This window comes from Camelina sativa, chromosome 9 (genome assembly GCF_000633955.1).
Source record: "Camelina sativa cultivar DH55 chromosome 9, Cs, whole genome shotgun sequence".
NCBI lineage: Eukaryota > Viridiplantae > Streptophyta > Magnoliopsida > Brassicales > Brassicaceae > Camelina > Camelina sativa.
Window position 1 is genome coordinate 16601193 of NC_025693.1, and position 13801 is coordinate 16614993.

A 13801-nucleotide genomic window follows, 5' to 3' on the forward strand; every position below is an offset into this window, starting at 1 on the left:
TGTGTAAATAAAAGTTGGAAAAAGAATCCAAGAATCACACAAAATAAAAGAAAACTAAATGCAATGTTATATACAAGGATCGGATGAAATTGGTACCTCATGGGTTGGTGAAGAAGGAGGTTGCAGCAGCCTCCATACTCGCCAACGTGTAGCCAGGGTCGTCTCTGGCTTCAGCAGGTGCCGGTGTTTGCTCGTCAGAGAGCTCAGAAATACACACGGATGACTTACTCGGACCAGCATCCGAGAGGTTGATCACAGGTGGGATCGCGTAGCTCATCGGGTAGGGCATCGAGTAGTATGACGGGTACGGCGGAAGAGGTCCAAAATGATCATCCGTGTAGCCACTCACAGGGTGCATCGTATACGACATCGTGAATGGCATCTGGTAAGGCGGAGGGAAGAGTCTTGAGTAGTCACCCGACTGGGTGCTCGATGGGTGCATCGGATAAGGCATTGTGTATCCCATCGGGTTAAGCATCGGGTAGGTGTCTGAATGGCTTCTCTGCGATGCTTCAGGTCGAGTGACATCTCCCTCTGCTTGGGGCTCGTATGATGATGCTCGGTAAGGTTCTGGAGGTGGCAGTCCTCGAGTTCCTCCTAACGGTCCGCTTTTCCCCATCCAAGTTGGTGCGTATGCCAAGGTAGGGGCTGAGGCACAGCTTGCCTTGTCTTGCAGCTCCTTGAACTGGTAAGATCTTTTACCTTCCTCACCAAAAACTTGTTTATCCTCTTCAGCCATCCGATCCTCTTGTGGGCTTCCCTCACACCAACCGGTTGCTTTTGAGAGCACACATACTCCTCAAAATCGAAATCTTCCGAGCTATCTCCCTGTCTTTGCCCGGTTTCCTCTCTCTTCTCAGCTTTGGATTCCTCATCCGGGTTGTACAGCTCCTCCAGAGGTGGTGCGAAGTCGATGTTGTCTCCCAGCCGAACCTTAGTGCATATGACATTAGGTAGGATCATTTGGGCAGCTCCGGCGGTTAGATTTACGAACTTGAAAAACAACATATTATTATGCCTCTCATAGGCCAACAATCTCGCCAGCACGAGGTAGTCTACGTCCAGTCATCTCGGTTTATGAACTACACTCTTCAAGGGCACATCGCAAGCCACCAAAATTGGTGTAATCAGTCCTCCAATGGAGATCTCTCCGCCTCCTTCTCTTCTCTTAATGGCCCATGATATGAGGTAGAGGAATTGATCAAGCAGCACAAACACCATACTAGTATCCGCTACATCTCCTACTAGTGGTGTACCATCCCTAGCATTATCCAAAACTCCACACAATGCAATGTCTAACAGCTGGAGATCATGATCATTCACATTCCCAGTCTCTTTTCTAGCAAAAAGAGTGCATGCAAGGGACTTGTGAAAATACCTCAAGACAGGGCTCCTTATTTGAGCGGATTTGGAGCTTGTGGACTTGTAGGGGAGCTTGTCTCATATTTTCAGCCATAGGGACCTCATTTCCTCCTTTGCAACCTCCATTCCTTCTCCACTACCAGCTTTGAAACCATACAGCTTCTCCATCTCCTTGAAAGTGAGCCGGTACTCTTTGTTCCTCACAGAGAAGGTGATGAACCCGATCCCCCCATCGGGTAGTAGGGTCGGGTGGTCCTCAAAGTAATGCAACCGAAGTGTGGAGAGAAAATGGACCATCTCCTCCTCATAGGCTTCAAGGTGAGCTCGCATCATATGGCCCAGGTGGCACATGTCGAACAGGAACTCGACATCTCTAGCGATGCCCAACTGCTTCATTGTCTCACGGTAAAGGTATCGGGTACCAACGAAGCTCATCTTCCAGAAAACCTTGAAGAGTTTTACCGGAGTCTCCACCTCCTTCTGTTTCAGCCTCCGCGAGGCTTGGCGTGTTCTCTCTCTCTGCTCCTCTTCTCTCTCACGGTTCTCCTCCTCTGAGTCTCGATCCTCTTCCTCAGCTGCTCTCTCAGCTACTCTTTCAGCCTTCTCTGAAGCTGGTCTCTTCCCTCTTGCAACCGCAGCTCTGCTCCTTGATCGAGAGGTTTGGATCTCCCCTTGCTCTTCTCCACCAGCATCAGAATCCACCTCCATGGGGTCGGTAACAGTCCTCTCGGATGCAGACAGGTCCCTACGTCGAGGAGATCGGCAAACGACACTCGCCATTGGACTTGGTGAGCGAACTCTGTGGTCTACTCGATCGGTTACTCGAGCAACGGATCGGGTGGTGGATCGGATTAAGCATCGGGTTGGGGAAGCAAAACGTTCACCCAGCGGTTGGGAATGCGAACTGTCCCTTGGGACTCTCGAGGTTCGACGGCATCACCTCCGGTTGTAGCAGCGGTGGAGGCTGATCTTCTTCCCTTCCTTTGGTAGGTTTTCGCGATTGGCTCCATTGTCGAATCCTTGAGAAGAAAAGCTAAGCTTCAAAGTTAATAGGGTTAGTTCCCAAAGAAAACTGAATAGAAACTTGAGATTGATAGAGAATAGAAACTATGGAAACTAAAAACTCTAGGGTTGAGAGACAACTTATCGGTGATAATGAGGGAGAAGGGTTTCAAAACCCTTAAATAAGCTAGGGTTTGGTTGGTGGGCTTCACCGAGAGTGGGCTTGGCTTGTGGAATTCGGACTCCACTCGCCACCCGAGCAGGGACACGATCAGGCGCGTCGAGTACGGTGTCGGGTTGAGCCTCGAGTTTCCCAATTTCCTCTTTTGCTTTTCCATTTTTTTTAATGAAAATTCAAAAATAGAAAATAAGATAAAACAAATAAATCAAAATTAAAACAAAACAAAAGATACCTTTGGGACTTCCTCCAAAGTGAGCTTGTTTAAAGTCACTAAGCTTGACTCTTCATGCTCCTTAAGCATGGGATCCAGGTGGAAGAGGTTCTGGAATCCTCTCCACAATAGCAGGCTGGTTCAACTGATTCTCCAGGTTTTGTCCAGGTTCCAAGGCAAATGTGGTGTTGACCTCCTCAATATGCTTGACTTTCCTCTGCTTGGTCTTAGTGGAAAAAGCTTGACCATCAATGGTTGGCCTCTTAATTCCCTTCTTCACATCAAACTCCATCTTGAAGTGCTCACCATGTTCTATTATGATATTGCCTTGCTTTACCTCGATCACAACACCAACTGTTGCCAAGAATGGTCTTCCTAGGATAAGTGGATCGTCTGGTTCCTTATCGATGTCAAGGATCATAAAGTCAGTAGGGACTTCCATTCTTCCAATCCTGAGAGGCAGATTTTCCAGGATCCCAATCGGATGTCTGACTGTTCTATCAGCTAGAACCAAATACAGACTGCTTGGTTTAAAACTGGTGAATCCCATCTTGTTGGCTACTGACAGCGGCATAATGCTAACTGAAGCTCCAAGGTCGCACAAACAATTCTTGAAGATCCGAAGTCCTATCGAGCACGGCAAAGTAAAGGAGCCGGGATCTTCTAATTTTTCCTCGATTCGCAGCTCAAGATCTAAACACACTCCACTCCTGATAATCTCAAACCCAATCTCCTTGACAACCTCCTTAACCTCATTCTCCAGCCAAGCTGCCTCCTTGGCAGATTCCTCTTGAAGTTTGTGTGGTGGCAAAAGCTTAGGAGGTGGAGCTTTATGCTTAGCCATACGCTCTGCAAGCACCTCCAACTGTATGTCAAGTGCAGCGTTGAACCTTTTCTCTAGCTCCCCTTCCTTTGCTATAGGTGGTTGAGGTTGATCTCTCATCTCAACATCTACTCGAGGTATCAACCGATCACCATCATCGGGTAGGTCATCGGGTTCAGCTTCGGGTGGTTCTTCGATTTGTGATTCTCGAACCAGTGCTCGATCATCAACTCGATCAGTCTCCTCGGGTGAAGGCTTGGGTTCATACTCGGATATATAGTACTTGGCCTCGTTTATCATTGGGTGATCCATATCCTCCCCATCTTGATCATCACTGTCCCCAGTGAGGTATTCCTCATAGTCATCATCAAAGAAGATTGCTTGGGCAGTTGCATAATCCTTAGGGTTCTGAACAGCTTTACCTGGGAGTTGGTTGATCTTTAGAGCTGGTTGGTTGTTGTGATGACCCTCTAGGTACCTCAGCTAAGTGCTAAGCGATTCGTACTTGGCGTTCAAATCATTGTACCCTAAGTCTATCTTGTTGCTCAACTCCGCAAAACGTTTTGCGGTGTCCATAGCTGTTGAAGCCTGATTCTGAATCATTTGCTGAAGTAGGCCGCGTAACTCAGCTTCCTGTGATTGGTTCTGCTGGCCTTGATGCTGTTGGAATCCAGGTGGTTGGTTGTAGTTTCCAGAGTACTGTTGCTTCGGTGCATATCCTTGATTGTAATGGACAGAAGGCTTCTGTTGTACCTGGTTCCCTTGAACTCCAGATGGGTAAGTTTGGTCCTGAGGATTGGCAACATTCAGGTTCTGATAAGACAGATTCGGATTCGGCTTGACATTGTTGTACCCTTTGTTGTAACCTCCCTGGTTGTTGATGTAGTTAACATCCTCTATCTGTATAGTCTCCCCATCTTGTTGTAGAAACTGCTCTTCCTCTGATATTGCATGAACATGCTGCTGCTGGTTGAGTAGTTTATCAAGCTTGTCATTGAGGGCTTTCATGTCCCTCTTGTACTTGGCATCTTCCTCTCCTGTAGATCGCACAGTGCGATCGTACTCCTCATTGTAGTTCCCATCAGATTGAGCCAAGTTCTTCACTAGGGTCCAAGCTTCATCAACATCCTTGTTGAGGAAGTTACCATTACTTGCGGTGTCCAGCAACATCTGTATCTTGGGGACCACTCCTCGGTAAAGTGTACTCAGCAATGAAGCATTGCTGAAGCCATGGTGTGGACATCGGGTAGTGTATCCCTTGAAACGTTCCCAAGCTTCACTAAACGTCTCATTGTTCTTCTGAACAAAACTGGAAATGTCATTTCTCAGCCTTGCGGTTTTGGAGTTGGAGAAGAATTTGGCCAGGAATGCCTTCTTGCACGCTTCCCAAGTGGAGATGGACTCCTTGGGGAGTGATTTCTCCCAGATGTGTGCTTTGTCTCCCAAAGAGAATGGGAAGAGCCTGAGTTTGAATCCATCCTCTCTAACTCCATTGATCTTGGTGAGGCTACAGAGCCGATCACATTCATCCAGATGATCCAATGGGTCCTCCATTGGCAATCCATGAAACTTGTTACTCTGTATCATTTGGATGAGACTACTCTTGATCTCAAAATTGTTGTTCTGCACAGCAGGTGACACAATGTCATTCCTTTGAGTGTGAGTAGATGGAGCATCCCCTGCTCCTATGTTGGTCCTTTCTTGAGGAGCTGGTGGACCGTTCTGATTGTTCATTGTCTCCTCAATGATTGCTGGTTGCGGTTGTTGAGCTTGTTGCTGTCTGAGTAGCCTTGGTCTGTCAATGTTATCGATGAAAGGACTCAGGTTCTAGCTACCTCTGGATCGTGTTTGCATGCACAGGTAGATGTCCGAGTGTGTACACGAGGCTCAACTCGATCCAGGTAATCGAGTGACAGGTCGGGTGGGTGCTTGGGTTGTACATGAGAATCAAAACAGACAAGAGCGAAAGCAAACAAGTTAGTTTCCGAACCAATATAAACAAAATAACTTGATCTAGCAAGTGCTGAAATCCTAAACGTAGCAAAATAAACACAACCAAAAGGCAACGGTGCCAAATTGATAGACAGGTTTTCACCCAGGGTATCAATTCCCTATGCAGTTGTAGTATAAAGGGTTATCAATCCAAATGTTTGTTAATTACTAGCAGGAAGGATATGATTAGAACAGTACAAGTCAAGCCAAGCAAATAGGGTTTTAGACTAACAATCCTAAAGTGATAATAGAAAAGAAATTAAACAAAGAACCACACGACCTAAGCACTTGATGCAAGCATTCGAGCACAGGATCGGGTGGGGTGATCGAGTAAGCAAATGGGATATGAACAACTCNTACACACAATCAAACTAAGGCATCCTAACCGATCAAGAACACAAAATCATCTATCACATCCCTAGAAACTTTACTACACTACTCGGANTAATGAAAGAAAATGCAAGCAACTAAAATATGAAAGCTTCTAAGGACGGGGTAATCGAATCCTAAGTATTCTTGACCAGTACAAATGCCTTACATGCCTCAAGCAAATATTTCCTAGACAATGAATCTCTAAAACCTTGTTAACACACTCTCGCACTAGAAACAATCAACCTTGATCACTCCCCTATCCAACTCTCGTTGGAGAAACATGACCAATCAGGCATTAAGATCCGATTCATTATTGTCAGTAAACCCCTTACTCATCTAATCTCTTAGGCTAAGTGAGTAAACCTCTAGCATTGGTTGATTCAAGCATCTCATCTACACCTCTCGGTGGTAAAACACCTTAGATCTAATCTCAACCTCTCGGTCTGTTGACAGCATTAAGAACACCAACCTAGAAGGAAATCTATCAAATACACACAATCAAACTAAGGCATCCTAACCGATCAAGAACACAAAATCATCTATCACATCCCTAGAAACTTTACTACACTACTCGGACATAATAACAAGAAACAAAAAAACAAATGAGAATGAAAATTGCATTATAATAAACGCTAGAGTAGAGTAGAAAGAATACAGGATAGAAATCTAAAGAAAATGATAAAAAGTTATGAGATAAATCTAAAAACAAAAGGGAAAAGTGTTTGAGTCGCTCAGATCTCTCACAGAAGCTCTCGCTCTCTGGTTTGAGGGTCTGCGGCATGCTCGTTTGCGAGTTAGGAGAGGAGGGATTTATATATGGAAACCCCTTTGACCTAGCTTCCCAGACCTGCCCGATGGTCTACTCGATGGGGTACACGAGGATGAAGTCGGATTACTCCTCAGGTAGATATTTGGGTGTTCTTCTTGCTCTTGGATCCTCCTCGATCGTGTTGGTGTTCGGACTTGTTCTTCCAGCTCGATGGCTCCTTCGGGTACATGCTCGGGTTTGTCCTTGTTTTTCCCCATTTTAGGCTCTTTAGCACCTGTTTTCCAAAACATGCAAATGCAAAAATGCAACACCATAAATGGTCTAAAAGTGAATTCCTACAGTTAATGACCTAAAAATGCTAAGTTAAAGGTATGAACAATGCAAAATATGGACAAAAAAAGATGCTAAAAACATTCAAATTAGAGAGTTGTCAGACGCTTAGCCGCTCGGCGCTCACATCAGAAGGGGTTTACAAAAGAAACTTCAGAGATAAGAGAATGCGAAGCACGGGCAGGACAATCCGCCTTCGAATTTGTCGCATGTGGGATCTAAGAGATGGAGAATAGTGGAAAAAACTCCAGCGAATTAAAGTCATCAAGCAAGTTAAAGAAGGATGGCCAATATTTAGGGAATGCACCATAGTGAGTAACTCAACATGTATCCGCTCTATGGCCCACAACAACGCTTCTAACTCTTAATACAGGGGGAGGGGCTCCGTCTTAGACACTTGAACCCCAACAATAAGGTTCGCTCCTCATCAACGCAACATCACCAGCCCAATCATGAATGCTCATTGGTTGCTTTCCAAGAACCATCAATTTGACAACAAGGTGAAGAAACCTGGACATCCGAGGACGGAGATGGAGCTAACATGACTGTCGCAAAAGATAGCGCCTCTTTCCAAGCTAAATTATCGTCCAAAGCCTGAGCAATTATATCATTCGTCTCGATCTCTAAACCTTAAAAACATTTATTTATTTATGGCCTTCCAGATTGCCCATAATAATCAAGGTAATTGAAGAAGTTGATCAGGATCACCCTGTACATCCCTCCAGAAAACAAAATCCAAATTTGAATACACCGACTCATATGGAAAACCCTCTGATGAGACCGAAGTTAGAGATAAATCATAAACTTCCCACGAGTGAGGGCATTCAAGAAAAATGTGATTAATAGTTTCAACCGCAGAGTTGCACTTTTTACACCAGATATTTACATTGGACACTTCGGTGTTTCTATTTACTTTTATAGATAGTGTTTACTTACTAGAATACTTACTTTATATTATTTGTTAAATTTTATTTTATTTTAAAAATTCTAAACCCGCACATCGGACGGGTTCTAATCTAGTTAATAATATATTTCACGATGCTATGTTGTTAATCTGTAGAATGTTTCTATACATTATGGCATCATCCACTTGACGGGACAAGAAGACCATTTAGTTTGGGATCATTGACCGTTCTTTATTAATGTGACATTACTGGTGAAATCTATGAAATTGATGTTAAGATCTTCCGCCAAAATCTTCTTTTTGAAAACAATTAAGACACCAGTGGACTAAATAAGCTCAAGTACAATTTTGTTTGGCTCTTTGTGATCAACAAAGGTTGGAAACTTACACAAAATGGTAATGTTTTTCTATATCAGCATAGTGGTGGGGACTAAGTCTAAAATCGGTAAAAAGGCTTAAGTTTTTGTTCTTTTGACTTCTTTTATTATCATTGTAGCATTGTCTATTTGCCTATATATACACCCATGATCTTGTTGTGGCTACACACCTCATTATACTACATTCTTCATCATCTTCTCTTTTCACTTCCTTCTACGTGATTAGTTGATAACACATATCTCCTAGTAATAATGGAGGGTAAAGGAAGAGTTGGATCATCATCGTCTTCTTCCTTCACCGCTCAACTCTTTGGCCCCAAGGAACCTACTTCCTCTGCCAACTTCAATTCCATTTTCCCTCCTCCCTCCAAGGTTCTTTTACCATCCTCTCTTCTTGTAAACTTTCTCGCGCTTACACTGTAGCTTTTCAAAAGCTTCTCACTAACACCACCATTGGTTTCTCCTTTACCAACTCTCCTAAGCTTTAACAGAGACTCAGCCAAAGAACCCTCAACCGCATTCCCTTCAAGTTTCAAACTCTGCTCGGTTTTGATTTCGTTCTTCTTGGTCTCGTTTTTCCTCTGTATCAGTAGGGTTGTAAATTGGTCTGACCATAACCAAATGGGCATGTCCATTTGGACACATACCATTTATGGTTATTTATGGGTCAATGCCCAAATACACCCACACCCAAATCTGTCCAAACCAAATAGGACCATGACCAATTGGTCTGTCCATTGGTTGCAGATTGAAGCAAAATTCATAATCTCATAAACTCATAATTATAAAGCTAGAGGTTTATAAACTCATAATTATAAAGCTAAAGGTTTATAAATTCATAATCTCATAATCTCATAAACTCATAAATTCATAAACTCACAATCATAAACTCATAAAGTCATAAATTCATAATACAGTAATACACTAATACTCGATAGCTGAAGCCTGAAGCAATCACGAAAACAAACATATGACTAGGCTTTTTCTTCCCTCCATCTGATCTCCCTCCATCGGATTCTACGAAAACAAACATAAGATCCTGATCAATGACATTAACAAATCGACAATTTATAAAGACAGTATCGACAAGTTATAAGAAGTACCTTCTAAAGTTCTAAGTAACTCTGGTCCTCTTTCTTACACCTTCTCCTTCCTCCCCTTCTTCTTCTCTTTCTTCTCCTTCTTCTTTTTCTTCTTCATCTTCCTCAAGAAACTCGGTTCCACCTATCAAATGAAAACATAACAAAACTATCAAGACATCATATGCAAAGTACATCACATGCCATGCGAGACAACTCTTTAAAACGTGCTGCATTATCTTTCCAATACTTCAAGACATCCAAACTCTGGAACGCAACCATATCCAAAGCTGGTTCATCCAAGTACATATCTAGAGCCGATTTTCCTGTTCCAGCTTTTTGAGAAACAAATGCATAAAAGCCCTACATAATATGAAAACGAACATAAGAGAACTGATAAATATTATGTGACAATACGAAAAGAACAGAACATAATAAGTTACTTACACCATGGTAGATTATCCTCCATAACTTGTGAAGTTGCAGCAGTGTTCACAGTATTCTTCTTATAAACTCCATACAGCTTTTCTATCTTCTTGCGGATGTGATCAACCTTAGACTTGCTAGTTGATGGATCTAAAGTGCTAAAGCAGTATTCTAAACAAGTCAACTTCAACCTTGGATACAAAACAGCAGCAATCGCAAGTATATCACTGTAGTCTTTCCAATATTTGTCAAACTTCATCTTCATGGTATCCACCATTTCACAAATGGTCTCATCCTCAGATGTTGCATGAACTCTAAGCCAACTTTCAATTTTCCAAACTTGCATAAAGTACATATTCGCAGTAGGATATTTAGAGCCTGAAACAATTTTTGTTATTTCATCAAATAGCCTCAAGAACTCGCATATAAGCTCTGCTCTAGACCACTCCAATTCAGACGGAAACCACTTATAACTCGGCTCTACTTCAGAAAGATTACGCAGCACATCTTTAAATTGGATCGCTCTAGACAACATTAGATGGGTTGAGTTCCAACGTGTTCTCACGTCCATAACAAGACCAGCTTTAGTATGAATCCCAACAGTTTCAACACACCCTTGGAACATCTGTTCTCGAGACTCTGAAATCCTAACAAACTTGACACTTTCCCTAATTTTATCCAAAGCTTTCTCTATAAGATCTAACCCATCTTGAACTATAAGATTCAATATATGAGCTACACACCTTACATGAAAAAACTCTCCCCCACAGACCAAATCCTTTCTAAGTTGCCTTTTCACAACTCCTTGCATATTATCATTCGATGAAGCATTGTCTACAGTAATAGAAAATACCTTCTTATCTAACCCCCCAAGCTTTCAACAACTCAATCAACTTCATACCCAATGCAACCCCAGAATGTGGTGGAGGAAAAGCACAAAAAGATATTATTTTGGCTTGCAAGTTCCAATTTGCATCAATGTAATGCGCAGTTAAACACATATACCCTTCCACGGTTATAGCTCTCCACAAATCAGTGGTAAAACAAACTCTACCCGGAATTTCACTCAAAATCTGCTTCAGTTTGTTTTTCTCCTTCTCAGAAATTTTCAGAACATCAGCAACTGCAGTATTCCTACTCCAAAACTCAATACTCGGATTGACATATGCAAAAGCTTCCCTAATCCTTCTATATTCAACAAATGTGTAAGGAAGATCATGCTCAATAATCGCAACAGCAATCAACTCACGGAACACCATCATATCAATCTTTCGACTATGAGCACTAGGAGTACTACCAGGAGTTTTGGAACAAGTTTTCATATGCCTAAGCAAAGTAGTTGTTCCATTCCTATCAAGATTCAAGTGATAATTATGCTTGCAGTGGTTGCATATAATATGATATTTACCATCTTTATCTTTCTCTCCAATAATAGTGAAATTTTTCCAACACCTTGAATGTCTACGTTTACCTCTTTTCCCTTGAGCATGAGATGATTCACCCATGAGAGATTCATCGTCCACCGGATTGTTTTCATCATCCACCGGATTGTTTTCATCGTCCATCAGATTGTTTTCTTCTTCCATCATATGTCGATCCCATTCAGTATCACTCACGATGTAGTTATCATCACACAAGCTCAGTGTTTTGTCCATCTGTTCAAAAATATACAAACAATGAACATAAAAAACGTGAGACAATGAACACCTTTAAGAAATCGAAGTAAACACTAAAGCTAAAACACATAAACAATGAAGCGTTTTCACAGAAACAATGAACTCATAACAAGCTCATAAACAATGAACTCATAACAAGCTCATAAACTAAAACACATAACAAGCTCTCGCTTGGATCATATACGGACACATAACAAACACATACAAGCACACATAAGTACATAACAAGCTCATCAAGTCTAAAACATTTCCAATCAAAATCTGACTAAAGCAAAGTATCAAAATCAAAACCAAATATGTACGTTTGTGTTAGAGTAAACCCAGAAACTGAAAAATCAAAATCAAAACACTCGAGAAACCCAAAAACCCACAAACCCACAAACCCACTCGAGAAATCAAAATCAAATCTGTACGTTTACAAGTTTACAACCCTAGTGTTTACCTTATACAAATCGAGATGACGAGATCACGAGAAGAAGAGCCGCAGAGGAGAAATCGAAATGATTTGAAGTAGATCAAGATGATTTGAAATAGATCGAGATGATTTGAAGTAAAAACCCTAATTTTTATCGCCTGAGAGGCTGAGAGAGAAAGAGGAGAAAGAGAGAAAGAGGCGAAATGAAAAAAAAAAGTTTCCCCCAAATTGTAAAAACCCTAATTTTTTTTAGGGTTATTGGACGGCCCACGTCCAAACTAGTTTGGACCGTATATCAATGGACTAAATTAGTTTTAGGCCCATTTGACTGTTTTAAATTTGGTAATAACTAAAACCAGTCCAAATTAATTTGGACTGGACAGCCCATGGTTTTAGAGCCCAGTTGACATCCCTAACAAGGACAACAATAGCCGCAAGTGCATGAAAGCTTCTCTTACACTCCAAAGGTCCAAGTTTGAGCTGAACAAGATCCACTAACCCCATTGTCAAGAAACCACATCCCAAAACCGACGCAACGCACGAAGAAACGATCCCAACCCTCAAAGCTGCCAAGTTCACACGCCCTTCTCCTGCTTTTAGCACACGCGCCTCCTCCTCCTCCACCACAACATTCCCGTTCCTTGTTGTTGTTGTTGTTGTCCTGATTGCTTGCTTGAGAGACATAGCGATGAGGCTGGAAAAGAGGAAGAAGCTGAAGGAGTAAACATGGCTTGAGACTAACCTCTCCGCTAATGCATTACCTTTTGCGGCGATACACCTGCGGAGATGTTGGCTCTCGGCCGCGGATGAGGATGAAACCGGGAAAGTGATGTTTCCACTTGTGGTGAGGCCGAGGAAAAGAGCAAGCGAGAAGAGGGAATTAACGTTAACGATCCCGTCTAGAGCCGTGACGTGGATAAGCGTCGTTGGGAGGAGCCGTCTCCGGAGAAACTCGACGGCGCCGGTGGAAATTGCCATTAAATTTGAATTGTTTAAGCTATACAGGATGAATAATAGTACTAATAAAGAGAAAGGTTAGCTTTTACTTGTTACTTTGAGGGAGACTGTGGGAAAATGTGTGTTAGCGTCGAAGCTAAGTATTGCGTGTCGTCTCCGCTGAGGAAAACGACGGACATGTAATGATGGGCAACGTGAATTGAACCACAAGGTACAAAACCTTTTTAGGCTTTGTATCGATACGTCGCCGTATAAGTCAAATTTATTACTCTTCTGTCTTCTCCTTTGTAGGCTATCGATATTATATATACGTCGTCGAACACTATCTTCTCATTTACGAAGATCTATTCTGATTTGGAAAAATGACAACAAAACCCATCATATGGTATATATAACTTGTCTTTAGGCCAAAGATATATGTAACTCGGATCAATAATCGTTCTTAAATGATTTTTGTTCTCTAATTTCATTTCCGGATGAATGGACTCGGAAACCATTAACCAAATACTCTGTCTTTTTTACTAATTCAAATTCTAGAAATCAATTCGTTTTGAAAATATACATTTTTCAGGTTTTCTATGTATTTGTTATATTTATTGATAAACTTCATTTTGTTTTGTTTTGTTTTTTCTTTTGTTAAAGTAAACTTCATTTTGTTATTATTGATTTAGAGTTATTAATTTTGTTACATAAAAAAATGGTGGGGATTCCAGGTTTAGTTCGGTTTTGGGTTGGTGTTCGATTCTGTTTGGTTTTCATAAAACTAACGTTTCTTCGATTTAGTTTGTTTGATTCTATTCCGTTTAAAAAAACTAATTAATGTGATTAAACTATTAAAAAAATGTAATTACTGTTTTTGTGGGTAAAGCTACCAATGGAAATGTTTTAATAACTCTTTAGATTGGTTGATCTTTTTAAAAAAAAA

At 41.7% G+C, this 13801-nt stretch overlaps 1 protein-coding gene across 3 annotated transcripts; it reads right to left on the reverse strand.

Moving 5' to 3' along the window:
- Nucleotides 9173-12953, reverse strand: LOC104711146 (zinc finger BED domain-containing protein RICESLEEPER 2-like). Of its 3 annotated transcripts, none has more exons than XM_019230140.1 (4): nt 11947-12953; nt 11300-11483; nt 9427-9547; nt 9173-9340 (listed from the first exon to the last, which is right to left on the reverse strand). In XM_019230140.1, exon 1 carries the CDS (start codon nt 12895-12897, stop codon nt 12253-12255), a length of 645 nt encoding a protein of 214 aa, XP_019085685.1. In that variant the 5' UTR covers nt 12898-12953; the 3' UTR covers nt 9173-9340; nt 9427-9547; nt 11300-11483; nt 11947-12252. The 3 variants fall into 3 exon arrangements, with proteins under 3 accessions (XP_019085685.1, XP_019085684.1, XP_010426130.1); XM_019230139.1 differs by having other exon boundaries at nt 9427-9765; nt 9850-11483; XM_010427828.2 differs by having other exon boundaries at nt 9427-9765; nt 9850-11483; nt 11947-12254.

Coding starts and splice junctions, on each gene's coding strand:
- LOC104711146 (XM_010427828.2), bottom strand. CDS start 10,639: ATGCAAGGAGTTGTGAAAAGGCAACTTAGAAAGGATTTGGTCTGTGGG. Junction 9,766..9,849: donor GGAGGATAATCTACCATGGT/GTAAGTAACTTA, acceptor CATATTATGTAG/GGCTTTTATGCATTTGTTTC.